This window comes from Canis lupus, chromosome 8 (genome assembly GCF_048164855.1).
Source record: "Canis lupus baileyi chromosome 8, mCanLup2.hap1, whole genome shotgun sequence".
NCBI classification, from domain to species: domain Eukaryota; kingdom Metazoa; phylum Chordata; class Mammalia; order Carnivora; family Canidae; genus Canis; species Canis lupus.
The window spans coordinates 55,866,862-55,887,703 of NC_132845.1; the positions used below are offsets into that span (position 1 = coordinate 55,866,862).

General features: G+C 46.7%; 1 protein-coding gene across 2 annotated transcripts in view; it reads left to right on the forward strand.

Moving 5' to 3' along the window:
* Positions 1 to 20,842, forward strand: part of PRKCB (protein kinase C beta) — a 324,641-nt gene that overhangs the window by 291,968 nt on the left and 11,831 nt on the right. For both annotated transcript variants that reach the window (XM_072836199.1, XM_072836200.1), the window contains exon 16: positions 3,809 to 3,949. In XM_072836199.1, the coding sequence (XP_072692300.1) occupies positions 3,809 to 3,949 (141 nt within the window). The remainder of the gene's footprint in view (positions 1 to 3,808; positions 3,950 to 20,842) is intronic.

A 20,842-nucleotide genomic window follows, 5' to 3' on the forward strand; every position in this document is an offset into this window, starting at 1 on the left:
CAACACTGAAACAGCAGGGGATTTCCCATAAACAATTAGCTTTCCAGTTTTCCTGGAAAAATCTGATCTCGCCATGCTGGTCTGTCATTCCTATAACGGATCAGCCAGCTGGTTGGGAAGCCCATGTCCCCTTAAGATAGGTCATGCCCGGGAACCCTGGGTGGCGCAGAGGTTTAGCGCCTGCCTTTGGCCCAGGGTGCGATCCTGGAGACCCGGGATCAAATCAAATCCCACGTCGGGCTCCCGGTGCATGGAGCCTGCTTCTCCCTCTGCCTATGTCTCTGCCTCTCTCTCTCTCTCTCTGTGACTATCATAAATAAATAAAAAGAATAGGAGCTGCAATTCCTTAAAAAAAAAAAAAGATAGGTCATGCCCTTTCCAATTTGCAGAAATTTCCATCTTGCCTACTTCCATCTGGGTTCAAATCCTGGTCCTGGCATTATTAGCACTATGTCTGTGGGTAAGTCCCTCAACCTTGCCTGTGGATTGAGAATAATGATAGTACTCCATACAGGATTCATTGATGATTCAGTGAGTTAATACAGTGAATCCCTTAACAACAGAGCCCGGTGTTCTGATCCAAAACCCATGGGACATTATTATGATTATTATTATAATGCTGTACACTACTGTGTAACATGCCAGGCCTCTCTTGGCATTTAAGTATGCATACACGGCGATAGGAATTTTCAGGTGAGGGTTTTGGCAGATGGAGACCCTTTGCACATCTCAACACTTCCACTTCCTCAGTATGTGGTCCTCCTTTGCACGTCTGGGCTTCTGTTTCTTTAGCTCTGAAAATAGAATAATAATACTCACCGAACAGAGTTTTTTGAGAGCATTAAATCAGGCAACAGAAAGCTCCTAGTGTGGTATTGGTGCATAGTAGGTGCTTAATTAATACATGCTCAAAATCTTCCCCTTCACAACTCTGCCCTGCCTGGACAGCTGGGGGTTCTAAGTGGGTCATGGAGGAGAGAGGATTTTCCAGGTCAGCTGCATTCAGCTTCAGCTCCAATTAGCGGTTTCCCTGGTAGAGCAGATTTCTATTAATTTAGGACCCATAACCTTCAGGATTAACTGGGGTGACTCTCTTACCACTGGGTTCCAGGGCCTTTCTGAGTTGAGTGGGCTGAGTCCAGTGTGGGTCCTTTCTTCAATGCTAAGGCTCCAAAGAAGAGGTGATGCTCAAGCCAACAGCAAATGCTTCCTCCCAAACAGCGGGCCCCAGGGGATGCGTCTGGGAGGTGATCAGAGATCGGAACAGTGATTAAATCCAGCTGTCTGCATGGCTTCAGGCACATCAGCTCAGAGTGCAGTAACTGGGCGGAGACTCACATTAGTGCTGGATGATTCTGCAGTGGCTTTTCTTCACTTGGCATCCTCGTCCTTACACGGAAATTAAGCTAGGCTTTTGAAAACCGTTCCATTCTGATTGAAAAGTCCTTTATACATCCATCCCATTAAAGGACCTATTTTCTACCAGAAAAAAAAAAAAAAACAATTAGTATAACTTTGCTCGGATTGCCACTCCCATTTTGAACAAACGTAAAGCAGACAGAAGCCCCAGTTGGCCACACATTAGCATAAAAACAAGCAGACTGCACAGCACAGCGCAGCAAGAGCTCTAGGTTGGGCAGATCGGTTCAAAGCAGGTTCTGCTACTTAGCTGTGTGCCTCTGGGCAAATGACTACTTCTCTGGATCCAGTTTCTTATCTGGAAAATGAGGATTATAGTTGTAAAATGAAAATAAAGATGAAAGAGTAATGCCTGGCAAGGCTTTAGCACAGAGCCTGGCGCAAAGGAAGTACTCCATAACACAGAGGGCATCATTGATAATATTAGCAGTAGCGCTGGGGCGCCTGGGTGGTTGAGTCAGTTAAGCATCTGCCTCCAGCTCAGGTCATGATCTCAGGGTCCTGGGATCGAGCCCCATGTTGGGCTCCCTGCTCAGCGGCGAGTCTGCTTCTCCCTTTCCCTCTCCCTTTGTGACATCTCTTGCTCTCACTCTCTATCAAATAAATAAAAGTCTTTTAGAAAAAGAGAAAGAAAGAAAGAAAGAAAGAAAGAAAGAAAGAAAGAAAGAAAGAAAGAAAGAAAGAATATTCAAGGTAGTGCTAACCAAAACTTCGTAGCCCTTTCTTTCCTCCTATTGTAACCCTGTACAAATGTCAGTGCTTGGCCCAATGTGCTGGCCCAACCCATCCTGACCAAGCCAAGCCAAAATATCCCAGGGGAGCCCACATACGAGGATCTCTCTTATTAAAAGCCTGGGGCCCCTGGTGGCTCAGCGGTTGAGCATCTGCCTTTGGTTCAAGGCGTGATCCTAGAGTCCCGGGATCGAGTCCCACACTGAGCTCCCCACAGGGAGCCTGCTTCTCCCTCTGCCTATGTCTCTGCCTCTCTCTGTGTGTCTCTAACGAATAAATAAAGAAAACCTTTAATAAAATAAAATAAAAGCCCAAGTTTGCGAGAAGCCAGAGGTGAGATAGAGCCCTGGCTCTGCCGCTCCCCATCTCTCTGAGTCCTTGCTAGTTGCTAAACCTCTCTGCGTGTCAGTTGCCTTGTCATTGAAATGGGAAAAAGAATATACCCACCTCATCGGGTTATTGTGAGAAGCAGGTAAGATTCATGCATGTGGATTAGGTAGCCGCTTAGAAGTGCCCAGTTATTTTCCCCTGGCAGGTAAAGCATAGATGGGGAATATGTGCTTGCATGAGTGTGTGTATGTGTGTGTGTGTGTAGGGGGATAATTTCTGATGACAAATTGCTCTGCAAGCAGGAATCAAGCTAAGCTGAATGTCCAGCAGGGTAGGTGTGTATTGCTGGGTTCATCTCCCTGCCATGATTCACAAATCCTGGGCAGAATCTAAGGGCTCTGACATCATGGTATCAGGTCAACTCTGGGAAGCTTCTTGGTCTTGTTATATTCTAATTGCCTTTTTTTCCCCTCTTTGAGGCCTTCTTGTTGGTTTTGGCTTTTGGTTTTGGGTGGTTTTTTTTTTTTAATCAACAACTCCTCTGTCTTTGCTATCTGTGCATTTGCTCAAGTCTTGAGATCAGAGATATTTTCATGCTGCTTTGGATTCATTTACAAGAGGAAGCCTGTCTGGTTTCATCTTGGAGCATCTATTCATCTTGTTATTTAGCAGTGGCTCAGAGACCCCAAGATGGAGGGTTTTGATAATTAAGTAATTTAAATGGAACACCAAAGAAACCTCAGCGGAGTTTAGTGTAATGTGTGATACAAGCAAAATGAGCTGGGCAAGGTTTTGACTATTTAATGAGCTTTCAGAAAGTAATTACTTGAAACTTGGGTCCATTTGACTAATATTTTTTCTTCTGTTTTGTCATTTTCACAAGTGCTTTACTGAGAAATGCAAATATTATCAGAATGAATATGGCCTTTGCCTTGGTCACACTCCAGCTTTCTCAGGGTGGGAGGTGGGGGAATTTGAAGATATTGAAACTGTTCTCATTAAATGCAACAGGAATTGCATAAAACCCATTCTTAAATCAGAATGCATCGGTTGACATTTCTCACTTGAAGTTCAGGGCCACATTGAGACTTAGGTTCCATTAACCATAAAGCGATCTTGCTCTGGGACAAGTAGCAGCAGGCACTGTTGTTGGGTCTTCCGATTATAAAGACTTCACCAGGCAATTATTGCCTGGGATGGAAAGCAGAGAGTAAAAAATGAAACTCATTGTGCTTTCTTCCCTAATTTCATGGGAGTCATCATTTCTGAGCGGCTTACATGACCTCCCTCGAAGTTCATTAAATTCAGCCTTTCTCTTCTCTTGAAGCTGATGACCAAACACCCGGGCAAGCGTCTGGGTTGTGGACCTGAAGGTGAACGTGACATCAAAGAGCATGCATTTTTCCGGTACATTGATTGGGAGAAACTTGAACGCAAAGAGATTCAGCCCCCGTATAAGCCAAAAGCCGTAAGTAAACCGTTCAGTCTGACTCTTGGATTCACGTGCATAACACACTTTCCCGTTGTGCGTGCCCGCGCGGTTCTGGGGGGCAGACATCGATGCCTCTATTCCCGCGTCTGTAAGTTGATGCACACAGTGGCTGGGTGCAAAAACAGAGGTCTCCATCCACACAGCCCGGCCTCTGCAGATGCCAGGAACATGGTCCCTGTCAAGCTTTTGTCTTATCGGTTCAATTATTGCACTTGTCTTCGCTGGCAACTTTTTGGGAAACGGTTGTTCGGTGAGCAGAGTTCAGATCCAGTTCTGGACGGGGGTACAGAGTCTAATTCTGCCCTCCTTCTTTCCTTGGTGGGACTGGGTCGTCATTTTCTCTTCAGCCTGACATTGAAAAGGTCATGTTGTTTATCTCCGCGGTATTTAAATTTCATTCTGAAACGTACACTACATCTGAGTCCGTAAATAAGACAGCACCACCAGCCAGCTCCCACCCGAGGAGAAACAGAATGAGGCAAGAGTTGGCATGCTCCTAAACCTACCTCTTGGAGGCTCTGAGTGTTGATACGGCTTTGAGGTAACTAACGTCTATAGGAGAAGAATAAAAGCCTCACGTTTCCCACAGTCATGTGCATGCGAGAGGGTTTTCCTTCCCCCAGAGGCTCAGCTGGGAGTACTTGTCAGCACTGGGGAGGAGGAGCTCGCAGTGAATTAATCCAAACTGCAATTCCCCAGACAGGATATTTCTTTGTTAAGATTAAGAAGAAGGGAGACCCGGTGACTTTATGATGAGCTGTGAAGCTGCCTACTGAGGCTGAAACGTGTGCACACACATTGTCATTGAAACCCGAAATTGTGAGCTCGGTGATGATAATGGTAGTTATTTTGACATTATGAATTTCTTGGCCCTTTATTATGTGCCAGGCACCACATAAAGCACTCCGTGTGTGGCATCTGATAAAATCCTCACAATGAGTTGTTGTGGACATGCTGTTCTTGCATATACTAGGAGAGGGGGTGGGGGCTCAGAGAGGTTAAGTGCTCTGTCCAGGGTCACTCAGCCAGCGTGTGATGAAGCGGGGATTCAGACTTCAGAGGGTCCCACTCCTTTCGAGGCAGATCAGAATGCCTGGGGAGCAAAGGGCACACAGGCTGAGGAAAACCTCCCTGGTGATTCTTAAATCTCCCTGGTGCTTCCCTGACGCCGCCCACATTAGCATCCCCCCTTTACAGAACCCCTTTTGTGTCCTGTGTCTCTCTGGACACTCCCTGGGATTAGGAAGCTGGGTTATTTAGAGGGAGCCAGTTCCACCTTGCAGCCCTTCTACAATGTTGCAGGACTTACAGCTTGGTGTCTAATCAGCTCCCCCAGAACTGTCATCCCTCTGGCCTGTTCTGTCACCCAGAGCCTCTTTCTCTGTGGAGCACTCTTCAGACATTTGCAGATGCTAGTCTTAGACTCCCGAATCCTGTGATTTCCAGGCCAAACACTTCCCCCAACACACACACAAACACACACACACACACCTTCCACCTATAAGCATGGCCCAAATGACGTCACCCCCAAGTGCCTAGTGTCTTCCAGGTCATCAGCTTCCATCTTAAAATACAGACACAGGATCAACCACAATATTTCCAGTAGTATCTGATCCTCAAGTGAATACAGTGGGTCCAACCAACAATCTCTTGATTATTCTAGAGCTGGTGAACTTGGCCAGATCTATTCACTTCTTTGCTCCTCTATTTCATCATCTGTGATACAGCAATGTTAATGGTCTCTGCATCAGAGGATCATCATGATTCATGAAGCACACAGTGCAGGCCAAGTACATTGTAGATGTTCTAGGAGAGTTGATAATTATTTTTGCTAGCTGTGTCAAAGGTTGATCAATGTCTCGGGTGCAGGACTTTTCAGGGGGTAGAACAGTGTCGAGTCCTGCCGATGCTGTTCCTTTTTGTTGTTGTTTTTAAGATTATATTTATTTATTTGAGAGAGAGAGAGAGATCAGGAACAGGAGGTTAGAGGCAGAGGGAGAGGGAGAAGCAGGAGCAAGGAATCTGATGCAGGAATCGATCCCAGGACCCTGGGATCATGACGTGAGCAGAAGGCAGATACTTAACCAACTGAGCAACCCAGACACCCCACTGGTGTGTTTCTCAAGACAATGTCCATGTGTGCACTTAGGGTCAGAGAGAGACACTGCCTCTGCCTGTCCTAAGCAGTATCATCACATTTATTTATTTAGTTAGTTAGTTAGTTAGTTAAAATATTTTATTTATTTATTCATGAGAGACACAGGGAGAGAGGCGGAGACACAGGCAGAGGGAGAAGCAGGCTCCCTGCAGGGAGCCCGATGCAGGACTCAATCCCGGACCTGGGATCACACCCTGAGCCCAAAGCAGCCGCTCAACTGCTGAACCACCCAGGCGTCCCAAGCAGTATCATCACTTTTAATGAACCATTTGGAAAAAGATCCAAATAACAGTCTGGGAGACAAGAACAGGTTCTCCGTTTAGGAAACTGGGAACTCAAAAAAAAAAAAAAAAAAAAAAGGAAACTGGGAACTCAGAGATGGGGCACGAAACTTACTGGGGTTTTGTGGGGCCATTCATGAGATCACAAAACGTGTCCCTCCCCTCTCCCCTCACTTGGCTGGAGGAGGAAGGCAAATATCCCCATCTCTACCAGCATGGAGCCCGGTGACAGTCTAGGGAGGGTCCATTCTTTAGTTACATACCGGTGGTTTTCAAAATGTGGCCCTCAGACCAGCAGTCTCACCTGGTAATTTGAGGACTGAGATGCTCGGGCCCCTCCTCAGAAACCCTACATCAGAAACCCTGGGGTAAATCTGATGTGAATTCAACTGTCCAGGTGAATCTGATGTGCCCCAGGCTGAGATTCTCTGCTGTGGACTTGAGTGGTAAAAGCTCAGGCAGGGATGCTGAGCCGAGGCCAGGGGAACGTGGTAAGGAGGAAAATCTGTTTGAGAGGAGGACATCATTTCTCACCTAGTCTGGGTGAGAGGGGTGGTGGCTTCCAGGAACAGGCTCAGGTGCCTTAGAAGGGTGTTATACTATCTGTTGGCAAATTGAATTTAAATTAAAAAAGTAAATTAAATTAAAATTTAAAAAAAAAAGAAAAGAAAAGAAACCAGGCAGGTAATGGAAATAGGAGAGGGAGTGGTTGGAGACAGAGGCAGCCTGGAGAGCTGGCAAGCTACCTAAAAGGCCCAGCGGGTGCTTATCTCTAGCTGTACAGTTGTGGGATCCTGTTGACTGTTACTAATTATTGTAATATTTTTTTACATTATCCGTAATAACAGCTACCTTTTTTTCTGAGCATCTTCTACAAGCCAGGCACTGAGCTAGCCAGGTTTGCCCTGCAGGGATGCAGGATCTTCATTCCTCCATCCTCGTCAGTATTTTCATATGAGATCTCACTATCTTTTGGTACATCAGTAATACGTTTGTAAAAATTAAACACAGTGCAGGCCAAATTAAACACATGCACAAGTCAAATGTGGCCCACAGGCTCAGTTTATAGTCTTTGGGGTCGTGATTACTCAAAGTCAGTTTGACATTTAACCAATTCCTGTTAGTACTGGTTATTTACAACAGAGTCCGTTCCGACTGGGTAAATATTTTGAAACTTCTCGCTAAGCGATAATGAATATAAAAGATCTAGCCAGGGCCTGGCTCATAGAAGATACTCAGGGAAAAAGTAGCAATTCTTATTGTAGATAATATAAAAATATCACAATAATTAGTAGCAATCAATAGGATCCTTCAACTGTTCTAGATTTGATAGGATTTCCAACCAGCCAGTGTCTTAAATTCCCTCTTGTGGGTTTAACCATGACTTTCAAAGTATAGTCATTGAACTGGGCTGTATTCTTCAAGATGTTTTTCCACCAGCTCTGAGGGGAAACAGACCCTGCCCTTGTTTCCTGAGAGTGAATTAGAAATAGTAATCATGGGGGCGCCTAGGAGGCTCAGCGGTTGAGCATCTGCCTTCCACTCAGGTCGTGATCCCAGGTCCTGGGATCGAGTTCCTGCAAGGAGCCTACTTCTCCCTCTGCCTATGTCTCTGCCTCTGTGTGTGTGTCTCATTGAATAAATAAATAAAATCTTTAAAGGAAAAAAAGAAATAATAATCATGAATATACTCCCCCCCACCCTTTCGATTTGACCTGCACATATGCCTTTTTAAGCTGTGGATGCCAGCTGTAGAGTCCTCGCCTCCACTCAAGGATTTCACATTTCCCCTTCTGCGCACCTTCATCTGGGCCCTTGGTAAGTGTGTGCAGAGTGCCATGTGCCCTGCGGGTTATTACAAGGCATGCATGCATCTTTCAGCATTCCTGATTCATGCATGCTATTAAATAGAGTGCAGCGGGAGAAAAAACCACAGAGCAAGAACAGAGATTAGATTCAAACATCAGTGAAGGGTGCTATTATTGGAGGTTCATTAACATGGGCTTTTTTTTTTTTTTTAACAAAAGTGCCAGCTTTTGTTACGGCAAGGAGCCGGTTGCAGAGCGTTGTTCATAACCACGGAGATACACTAGCTTCGGTGCATTGTAATGGACCTAAGTAATTATTTTAAATGTGCATCTGATTGTGTCACTCTTGCTTAAAGCTTTCCCTGATAGCTCTCTGCTGCCCCCAGAATAATGCCAACTGTTCCTTAGCATATATGGCTTTTGGGGTCTTCCGGGGTCCAGCATCTGCTCTCTCCCCACCTTCAGCTCCTGCCTCCCAGGAACAAGCATTTCTGAGCTTCTTGTGGTTCCTCAAACACACTGGACGTTGTCTTCCTTTCCCAGCTCTGTCTGCACACAGCCACCACCTGCGATGTCCATACCCTGCCCCGGGCTGCCTCCAGCCCCATCCCTTGTGGTGACTTGCTCCTTCCCCCTGTCCCATCAAATCAGGAGAACATTACTCCCCCAGGGAGGCTCTTCCTGATTTCTGAGAATGTATCGTCTGCTAGTGTCCTATCCACAAACTTTATTGTAATTGCTTGTTCAGTGTGATGTCTGTCTTCTTGACTAGATTGAAAGGTTGTGACTATTTTTGTCAGTGTTGATTCCCAGTGCTTAGCAGAAGGCTTAGCACCTAGCAGGCTCTTAATGATTTTTCCTGAATAAATGAATGAACCCACAAATGGCTATAAACTAAGAGGCGGCAATGCTCTATGCAGAGGAACAGACAGATCCTTTAGGGCTATGTATCAGAGCATGGGATGTTTTTCTCCTGTGCAGCAGGGCATCGCAGATACGTTGGTTGTTGTGTAAGTTAACTTCCCTGTTTCTAAAGGGCTTCATCTGGGTGCCGGGTTGCATCTCTCAGGGCACCGTGTGGTTGTGCCGTGTGCGCTGGGAGAGCGTGGTGAAGGACCCGTGATACTGTGCAAGAATCACTGGGCTTTACAGAGAGGGCTGTGGCTCCTGCAGTCTGCCATTGCACACTTGAGCACTGAAGGTGCCCTGGTGTCACCAAGCAGAACGTCTTAAACTCTACCGAGCACACATGAGTCACGTGGGGGTCTGGTTACAATATGGATTCTCATTCGGCTGGTCTAGGGTAGGGCCCGAGACCCTGCAGTTTTTTTCACATGTGCTGGGATGCTGGAGGCTACCCTTAGCGTGGCTGGGGCTAGAACACAGTCCGGCAGGCTGCTGCCAGCCACTGGGCTGAATGGCAGATCCTGTTCTAGTTGGCGTGTTGTGTAGGATGGCAAAGGCTGTATTGAAGGGGTGTGTAAGGTTTGGTACAGAGCGTGCTGGTGAATGTGGTCCAGGCCACACGACAGGCTGTTGTGGGTCAGTATGCGGTGGGTGGGTGGTGCTCGTTTGTGTGCTAGAAGGCGGCGTATGTGGCTGAGAGCGTGGTGGAGCAGTGGGTTGAGAAGCAGTGTGTTCTGGTTCCGTCCTCTCGGGTTTTTGCCAAGCGCTCCAGGTCATCTTTTCAGCAGATGTTTATTGAAGTTAGGTACCATTGTAGGTACTGGAGACACAGAGGTAAAAATAATTTCCTGCTCTTGTGGAACTTATATTTTAGATGGAGAGGGCAAATAATAAACATAGAAATCAGCAAATATGTTAGAAGTAGATAAGCATTGTGGAGGAAACCAGAGCAGAGGTGGGGATGGGGAGAGCTGGGTTGGGGAGAGGTTGAGTTTAAACAGGGTGGTTGGAAAGGCTCACTGACATTTCAGTAAAGATGGGAGGAAGGTAAGGGAGTGAGTGAGCCATGTGTATATCTCTCAGGGAGAGTGGTTTGGGCCACAGTAAAAAGTACAAAGGCCCTGAGACAGTAACTTGCCTGGCATGCTCAAGGAAAAGCACAGAATCCAAGTGCTGAGCTGAGGTGGGTGAAGGAGAGGGAGAAAAGGAGATGATCTTGGTTAAGCTACAGTAGGATCTTTGGCTTTCACCCAGCTGAGCTGGGCATACTTTGGAGGGCCTTGAGCAGAGAAATGGCATGATCAGACTTTGGGCTTTAAAAGAATCACTCTGACTGTTGTAGGTACAAGGATGAAATCAGGAAGACTAGTTCAAGGCTTCCGCAATAATCCAGGTGGGAGGCAGTGGGCACTTGGATGGGATGGAGCTGCTAGAGATCCTCCAGGTTGTGTTCATATTGGCCTACCTCAGCCCTCCCTGGTTCCTGGCACCTTGCAGATGCTCAGTAATTAACCCAGAGGGCATGAAGGAATGGATGCAGGAGAACCCCTTCAGATGGCCTGCATAATTGCTCCTCCAGCGTAACGCGTTAGCAGCTGTTGGCCCTGGCAAAAAGTAGGATGAACGAATAAAGTAGGTTGTCTTAAAAGCTGCTCGAGTTCAGAGGGCTAGCTTATGCGGCCCAGAGCAGGGCGTGGCTTTGCAGTGGGTTATATGGTGGTGCGGGAGATACCTTGTGCCAAGGGTGATAGCCAGGGAGTCCCCTTGGTCTGGACAAGCAGCTCAGAACTTGGCTGTGCTCTAATAGGGTGCATGGAGGCCCCACCGCCAGTGAGCATAGTTGCTAGCAGAATTTGTAGTATATGGTGCTTTGATGTCACCGTAGAAGGTATGCTGGCGTAGCGTGTTTAAATCAAAATGCATGATTGAGATTTTGATGGCCTTCCTATACAATTAAGAATTGCCTTAGTGAAATCTGGCAGCGTCCCCGATGCCCGGTGCAAAGCTTGCCGTGAAAACCCGGTAGAGGGTAGCCCCAGTGACTTAGCGGTTTAGCGCCGCCTTCAGCCAGGGTTGTGATCCTGGAGATCTGGGATCGAGTCCCACGTCAGGCTCGCTGCATGGAGCCTGCTTCTTCCTCTGCCTGTGTCTCTGTCTCTGTGTGTGTGTGTGTGTGTGTGTCTCAATAAATAAATAAAATCTTAAAAAAAAAAAAAAAAAGAAAAGAAAACCCGGTAGAGGCACAAGCCTTGGGCTGGAAGCTCCAGCTGCTCCCAAGGGGCAGTCCTTGGATCAGCTTCCCCAGCTGTCAGCAGAGATGCAGCAAATTGAGGAGTGAGAGAAAAGTAACTAGGTCATGAGGACGCCCTGCTTCGTTCTAGTCCACGGAGTCTCACTACAAGGGTGTAGGGTATATGCATAGCGACCTGCCCACCCGTGAGCATGGCTCTCTTTCTGTTCTACAGTAGTAGGATCAGTTCACTCTGGGGCTAGGGCTTGAGGAGTACAGCTAGTTGAGAAGTGGATGATGCTAAAAAGAGTCCCTTTCGCTACAGCCATTCACCCCTGGCAGCCGTCAAGGATCATCAAGACATGATCCGAATGCTCCCTTCCTCCTTCCATTCCAGCCTGGGTGTCAGGCCTCACCGACTCCAACCCCTCCTGTACCAGCTAGACTGGTTCCCGTGATTTCTCTGGTTGCCTGTGCTCCACATCACTTGACAGAAAGCCCCCTACCGTTCTGAGGCATCTGCACATCCACAAAGCTTGGGGATCTTGCAGACTGAAAAAGCAGAGCCCCCGGCCCCCATAATCTACCTCGTCACAGTTGTGCATGTAATAGCATTTCCAAAACACTGCATAGGTTATCTGGTCACACATCACAGCCTGCATCCTCTGGGAGTCTAGATGCCGAACTGCTTCAGAAACTAAGTCATGCTCGGAGGACTGGGTTTCTTGGCAATCTGTCATCTGAAAACATTGTTTATGTAGCTGAGGTCAAAAGCTTCAAGTGCTACTTTAATGAGCTGCACTTCTGTTCATGTGACATTCTTTTCCAGATCTAATTGCTCTTTCCACCCTATGAGTGTCTCTAAGTGTGTGTCTGAATGTGTGTTTGATGTGCTGACATTTCTGAATTGAAGCCACAAAGTGTAACCTTTGTATGTTTGCTATTAAAACTCCAAATGCAAGGCTTAAGAAAGGGGGCAAAGCTTTTGCTTAATATAATTTATTTAAAGAATAGAACCTGGCCCCCCTAGGAAGTACCAAGTGCTCAGGAGAACAATACTTTTTTGAAAATTGGAATTTGAGACATTCCTCTGAAACCCGTACTATTCACATACATTAGACAAAATATTGAGTTCTTGTCTGTGCCAGGCATTACCCCATTTAATTCTCAAAACAACTGTATGACGTAGGTGTCATTGTCACCATATTATAGATAAGGGCAAGGAGCCTGGGAAGGTTGGAACAGTTGCCCAAGGTTCAGCAGCTAGCAGATGCCAGAGCCAGGCCTTGAACCGTGGACTCTGCACTGCCTGATGTCCTCGGAAAGATTATTAGAAGCACTTGGGAGCCCCTTTTAAGGTTTGAAATTGCCCTAATGGGCAGGAGCCATGATACCACCAACGGTGTCTGTTACATAACAGAAAGAGACTAGATATTCTTAACAATTCAAATGATTTGAAATTTATTTTAAAATATTGCAACAAACAAGAAGAATATTCACACCTTTTACACTTCACTGGCAGGGTTTTAAAAGATGCAAATCTCGCCTGTTCCTTAAGGCTTTGATTTGGAGGCTGACAAAGACAGCAGACGTTGGATAACCTCTGGAAGCAGGGCATGGGCAGCATCCGAATGGAGGCACTCCAGGCGGGCTCATTAAGTGTAGACATCTCCCCACTCGGTTCTGTTTGTTCTTTCAGTTATCCAGAGTGTGAAATTTGCACAGATCCTCATCAAAATATTAGGCTACATTCAGACCCTAACAAATAGTCAAGAGTTGTTTAGGATACAGAGCCAGGAGTGGGTCTGTTTATCTCTCTTTCCATCCTTCTACTCCCCACCACCCCTGCATGGAGAACCTATTTAAACCATGGATCAAACTAGGCTCCCTTCAGATGGTGGGAATTAGACTCCTGGGCCGGGTGAAGCTCCTAGATCACTTGCCAAGTGCATGACTTTGAGCTGTCCCCGGTAGAGAAGCCAACAGTGTGAATTGAAAGGGTAGATGGGAAGGTCACATGCTGGGGAGGGCACAAAACTATTAGGACATGTCTGGCAGTAACCACTGAAGAGAACAGAAGCCAAGAAGTGGAGGAGCGCTTAGAAGTGGGTAGAGGTACCATCATTCCAGAGAGAAGCAAGGAGAAGCCGGGAGATGCGCTTCAGTGACTTACACGGGGAATATAACAGAACCAGGACGAGAAGATGGGCCCTCCGTCTAATGGATGTCGGACTTCATTAATACTATTTGCAACAGTAACAATAACATGGTTCAGGCATGTTCTATGAAATTATTCGATTTTACTAGTGAGCAGAGTCCTCTATCTACTTTATATATCTCATTTCACCCTCACAACAACCCTGTGAAATAGATACTATTACCTCCCCTGCATAGGTAAGGAAATGGGCTCAGAGAGGTTAAATAACTTGCCCATGGTCACACAGCTAGTAAGTCCGAGTGCCAATTTAATTTAAAGTCCTGTTTCTTCAACTGCAGAGCCCATATTCTTGGGTTTTGCAGTGTTTCCTCTCTCACCTCCCAGGCACAGCTGCACAGATGTGGGATTTGAACTGGTTTTGGTCTAATCTTGAGTTTGAATACTTCCCTGGTTGATGGGCTCTGTTGGGTGAATGTGCATGAAGTCCAGTTTCTTGAATTCTGCTGTCAACTCTGCTCAGATTGTGATTGTTATCACAGTGCCCCAGAAAGCTACTGACTGAAGGGTCAAACTTGAGAAGATGAGTAAATGGATCCAGGGAGACTGGGTCAAGCACAGAGAATGTGGGTGGGCTTAGAGTCAAAAGGGAGCCAAGGTGCAAACGCCAGCTTTGCTGCCTAGCAGCAAGGAACTTGACCCCTCTCAGCCTCCAAAACACAAGCTCCAATCTCAGCCAGGTCCTCCCTAAAAAAGTCCCCAAACCTCTTCTCTGAAGGTCCCCCTGACTAAAGTACCCATCCCCTTGGTCTCAGCTGATAACCCTATCTGCTAAGTCATGGGAGAAACTGAGGACCATGATGGATGGCCCTCAACTTCCTGCACCCTCCCTGCATCTGCCTAGTCATATTGACCTTGACCTCCTTCCCTCCATGCATCAGCAAACGGGTGTCCCCCAGTGTAAGACTTCCCTCTCCCCTCCTGCACTGAACCCCCATTCCCCACCCCTTTGCCCATCTCCTCTGTCCACTGTGCCTACAGATTCTCTCAGTAATAATCAAAGCTCTTATGATTACGTGCCAGAGCTGGACTCAAACTGACTTTTCAAGAACAACAAAAATACTTCTCAGGTTTCACCTGTGACTGCACCCAGGGTCTCAAGCAACATCGGAAGAAATCCTTCTCCCTATGTCCCCTGGAATAGCTTTCCTCTCTGTTGACTTCATTCTTCATGCTCAGAAAGCTTTCCTGGGCACATTGCTGCTCCAGAGTCCCAAAATCAGCGATTTCTGCTCCCCACTGCCACCAAAAAAAAAAAAAAAAAAAGAGCTTCCTTTTCCTAAAATTCCCAGCAGCCCAGAACACAGTCACATTGGAAGACAGGGGGTGACATGCCGATGGCTACACAATCGCTGTGCCCAGGGGATAGCATATGCTGATTGGCCAGGCCTGGCCCCATCTACACCTGACATCCAGAGAGAGGAGAAGGGGTGGGTCCTCTGAGAAAAATCAAGCCACTATGCCCAGAAAAAGAAGGAACGCTGGTGAGTACACATAGCAGCAGATGTCCACCCGATTCTCCTAATTCATCCTCCTCAGCACATAAACATAAGTCTTTCTCCTCTTAAAAATCCCTTCCCTCAAGGCACCTGGGTGGCTCAGTCGATTAAACATCTGCCTTTGGCTCAGGTCATGATCTTGGGGTCATGGGACCAAGCCCCACATTGGGCTCCCTGCTCAATGGGAAGTCTGCTTCTCCCTCTCCCTCTGCTGCTCCAACTGCTTATTCTCTCTCTCTCTGTCAAATAAATAAATAAAATCTTAAAAAATAAAAAATCCCTTCCCTCAATCCTGGGATCACTCCTTCCCACTTCTAGGGCTACTGCCCTATCTCTTTATATAAACAAACCTTTGAAAGAGCTGCCAATTCTTGTTATGTCCACTTACTACGATCTGTTCTTTTTTTCAGTTTGATGCAATCTGGCTTCTGCTCCCACCACTCCGTGTTGACATTTCTCTCATGGAGTCGTCGATAACCTCAGGGTGGCCTCCTCTTATAGACTTGTCTTCTCTTTCTTGACCTCATCACATTATTTCTGATAATGTGTTCTGATTTTCCCTCCTTTAAACTAAACAAAACAAAACCTGAAAAAGTGAAATATGCAAGCAGCATCAGAAACTACGCAGTGAGGGGCACCTGGGTGGCTCAGTTGGTGAAGCATCTGGCTTGGGCTCAGGTCATGATCTCAGGGTCCTGGTCTCCAGCCCCCACGCCATGTCAGGCTCCCTGCTCAGCAGGGAGTCTGAGCCTCTGTATGTGTGTGTGTGTGTGTGTGTGTGTGTGCGCGCGTGCATGTGCTCTCACTCTCCCTCTTTCAAATAAATATATAAAATCTTTTTTAAAAATTTTAAAAAGGGGATCCCTGGGTGGCTCAGCGGTCTAGCACCTGCCTTTGGCCCAAGGTGTGGTCCTGGAGTCCCGGGATCGAGTCCCACATCGGGCTCCCTGCATGGAGCCTGCTTCTCCCTCTGACTGTGTCTCTGCCTCTCGTGTGTGTGTGTGTGTGTGTGTGTGTGTGTGTGTGTCTTATGAATAAATAAGTAAAATCTTTAAAAATAATAATAATAAATAAATAAAATTAAAAAAATTTTTTAAATACACGGTGAAATTAAGTCCTCTGTGCTCACCCTTGACCCTAAGCTAGGCTTCATGGTTCTCCTTCGCAGAGCACTCAGGGCCACCCAGTTCTGGCGTGACCGTCTAGGCAGGCTGTGTGCAAGCACAGAAATACCCCCACGTCACAATCAAGGACGCTAGCACGCTGTTTGGTTTCTGTGCCTTGCCTTACGCCCTTCTGTCTGGCGGAGTGTTTCTCTCAGCACCTCAAGAGCTTCTTCATTCTTTAATAGCTTCCTAGTTTCATATATCCGCAGGATAAATTCAGAGTCTCCCTTCCAGTCTTTTTACGCCGCTCTCCTTTCTCATTTATATGGCACCACGCTCACCGATTGTCCTGAAATACCAACTCTGTGAAAACTCTGATGCCATCATGTCCAGACATGTGCGTGACCCAGAAGGGGAAAGAATAATTCATTTCTTGTTTATTTACAAGTGCAGTTTCTTAAAAACAACCACAAAAGCCTCCCCCTGCCACCCTAGGGTATGAAAAACAACAACTCAAAGGTGGTATGTAATCTGCATTAAAATGTCTTTACAAGGGGCACCTGGATGGCTCAGTCAAGTCTGTTGAGCCTTAGACTCTAGATTTTGGCTGGGGTTGAGGGATGGAGCCCTGCTAGGGGCTCCGGGCTCAGTGGGAAGTCTACTAGAGTTTCTTTCTCTCCCTCTGCCCCTCTCCCTGCTCATTCTCTCTCTGTCTCTCTCTCTCTCTCTCTCTCTTTCTCAAATAAATAAATACATTTTTAAAACAAAGAAATGTCTTTCCAAGGCAGTGAGGTTGGGGAGGGGTGAAAATGTGTCCCTTTTGCCCCCAAACATACATCTGTCCCTCCCTTCTAACTGGGAGCCCCAGTTAAGGCCTGGTGTCACCTTGAGGCTCCTAACCGTATCCCACCAGCCTCGGCAGGAAAGATTTCAGTTTGTGTTTTAGAGGTCTGTACCTGTAGGGCAATATCCCAGGAGGGCTTGAGGTGTGGTAGGGCCCGCAGGACCCGTCTGCACCCAGAGCATGGCCATAGCCATCAGACTAGCTCCGTGGACAGAGCTGGTTCCGTCCACACCCCATGGCAGCTACCATGTCACATGTATTCTGTGCATTTTATCAAATCATCCTCACCACACGCTACAAGGTAGGTCCAGTTGACGTAACAAAAAGTTGGCGTAGGGAATTTAGCTCACCGGCTTAAAGGTTGTATAGCTGGGGATTGTTGGTGTTGGGATTGGTACCCAGGTCAGCGTTTAAATCCATGCCACACAATTGGATGTAATCTGTAAGGCAGTGAGATATAGTTAGAAAGCACTCAGGGCCACCCAGTTCTGGCGTGGTCTTCGGAATCGAACAGAACCTGACTCTGAATCTCGACTCCCCTCCTTTACCCTCCATGACCCTGACCAAATTGTTGACTTTCCAAATTATCTGCTAGGTGGGAGATAATCCTTTTCCTGGCTGTCTCCCAAACCTGTGAGAATCAAAGTTATAAAAACATAGGCAAATAAAGGGAGTGATTGCTATTTGAGGACTAGTTTATTTGAAGCCAGCTACGTGGGTTTAGGATGAATGGTGAAGAATAGATAAGAAAAACATGGCACTTTGTTCACACGGGTATATTTCGTCTCGGGTTTCTTAAAAGCACAAAGAACAAAGGAATGATTCTATAGCCTGTTTAAAGAGTAACAAACATCCATCCATCTATTCATCCAGCCATCCAGGACGCACACTAAAATGTTGCATAATGAAGGTATTGAGGTGGTGAGATAACAGAGGGTTTTTGTTGTTTATTTTCCTGGGTGCTTTCGAACGACTTGTTTGTTTTGGCAAGAAATGTACAAGGCTGATGGAAGAGTCTAGATCATTGTCAGATCCGGGATCAAATCAGAGTCAGGTACTTAAATTCCCTAAACCCGTTTGTTGTTGTACAGCAGAGACGTCATGGACTAAGTGAGATAATCCTTGTGTAGCACTTAGCACAATATCTGACTAATAATATGCACTTAATATGCACTGTCATTCATCCATCTGACAATGTTGAGTGCCTTCTGTGTGCCAGACCCTGTCCTGAGTCCTAGGAAGGCTGTGATGGGACTTCAGCTCTTGCGGGGCTTACAGTCTAGCTGGGATGCTGGTTCTCCGACAGAGAAGCAAGGAAATAAACAAGTCATTTAGATCGGGCTCTTTGGATATTTTACTTCCTGTGCAAGAAGGGAGCAGGATGCTCCGAGGTAGAATAACAGGAGGGGAGGGTTACTTTGGAGGTGATCCCAAACAGCTTCTTTGAGAAGATGGCATTTAGACCGAAATCTGGAGGAAAACAAGACATGGCATCTTATTTTTAGATAAAACAAAACAAAACAAAACAAAACATGAAACTTGCTTCCCGGCACGAAAGCCCTCTCCCTTGCTGACTTCCTTCTAACTGAACAGACACAAGAGATCAAACACCCCAATTGCAAGGAATCTTCACCTATTCGCAGTAAAGGGAGCTTTTATCTTTCTTTTCTTTCTACACTGCACTTTGTCTGACTCTGCTCGGGAGAGAAAACTTGGTCCACAGATGACTTTTCAAAATGATCCAGCGTGTGCACCGCTCTGCACTTAGCTGCCTGCTTCTCACTGGGTGGGTCCCTCCTGTGTTGTCCTGCTGCGGAGAACTGTCTGCAAGGCATGAAAAGGACCCGGAATGTCATTGAATTTGCACACTTAAAAAAGAAGAAAAAGATTCTTTTTAAAAAAAATTTATTTATTTATTTATTTATTTATTTATTTATTTGAGAGAGACCAAGAGCATGAATGGGGGGCAGGCAGAGGAGAGGGGGAAGCAGACCCCCTCCTGAGCAGGGAGCCTGACTCAGAGCTTGATCCTAGGATCCTGGGATCATGACCTGAACCTAAGGCAGACACTTCACCAACTGAGCCATCCAGGAGCCCCAAGAAAAAGAGACTCTTTTTATCTTTTTACCCAGGCTTCGTGGCTTGGGATGTTTTCACTGCAACCTTCAAGTTTGGGTTCCTGAAGATGCCCTGCTATCTTGATGGAGGCCAGGCAGGAAGCTCCCCTGTGCCCCTTCGCCTCCCCATCATGCCTGGTTAAGCAGGAGTGCGCTCTTGTCCTGTTCTCCAGCATCTTGCTCTGTCCCTGCCCTCTTTTCGCCTCCTTCTGTCCCCTGGGCAATTGTCTTCCCTCCTCCAAAGAAGCGATGTCTTTCTTTCTGGTCACATTCAGCTTAGATGTCACCTCCTCCAGAAAGTCTTCCTGGCCCTTCTTAGGTTCCTCACTTCTGTGCTCTATGGCCCCAGTTGTCACATGGCACCATGCAGTGCCTGTGTGTGTGTGTGTGTGTGTGTGTGTGACTGTCTGTCTGTCTCCTCTGCAAAACCAACAAGCTCCATGAGACTAGGACAGGGACCCTCTTGTGTGTCATCGTATTTCCAGTGCCTGGTACACCACCAGGCAGAAGAAGCACTTTAGCACCCAATTAGCAATAGCTCCCTCATTTTAAATGGATTTTATGGGGGTTTTCTCTTATTTAAAAAAAAAAACCTGATTATTATTTAAATTTTCAAAAACACAAGCAAGCAGAAAAGATAAAGGAGAACATTAAACAATCTGTAACTTGTCCAATCTCTATGAGCATATATACAATAGCGGTGTCTGGAGCATACACATTTGCGTGTACAATTTATAGAATGGGAACATATTGTACACGGTTAGTAATTATATGACTATGTCACTTAATATTCTATATCTTTTAATTTTTAAAAGTATTTTGCATGGAAATACATCAAATAGATGTATCGTCATTTATTTAACTTTTTTGCCTATCGGTGAATAGTTGATGGCAACTCCCCCCCTCACCCTCAAACAGTTTTTTTGAGGAGCATCTTGTATCTTGGTGGGATAAATCCAGGAATACAGAAGAGGGGTCCAGAGAAAGCCTCCTGGGGGAAGTGACATCTGTCTAGGGACAAAAAGGATGCGTAGGAAATGCCCTGGTGGGGGGGGGACAGCAGGGAGGCAGGTGTTCCTGGCAGAGGAGGCAGCTCATTCCCAAGGCTGGGAGGTGACAAAGTGCATGAGCATCCTGGAAAGCCTGGACCCAAGGGTGTGTTGGGGTTTGTGGAGGGTAGGCAGTGAGGGGCTAGTGACCAGGTGACCAGGACCAAATCCAAAAGGGCCCCGTAAGTCATCCTAAAGAGCGTAGGCCCTGGGCAACGGGGAGCATTGCAGAGAAGTGACATATCCAGGTTGGCGTCTGAAAGATCCCCGTGGCTGCTGTGACTAAGCCAGCTCCACATTCGACAGCTAGACTCGGAGCTGTTATTAACACAATGAAACAGAAATTAGAAAGAAGAGAAGAAGGGGGGAAAGAAAGGGCTCACATGTAACAGCTCACAGATAAGCTTTTCAAACTGTCTAGGTTCTCAGATTCAAAGGCGCAGTTGAACAAGTCGAAATCCTTACTCCCCTCTCCCACCCCAGAAAGAGGTGCCACGTGATTGAAATAACCGAGCGGAGCCGCTTTGGGTCCCGTGGCCGGGTGTCGGGAGCAGCGCCGCCGGTGGTGTGCCCTGATGACAGCGGGCTGGGTTTTCTTTGGGCCGCTAAGTGAGGCTGAAGTACCCACCGGGAGGTCCAGAGAAGCAGGCGTGGCC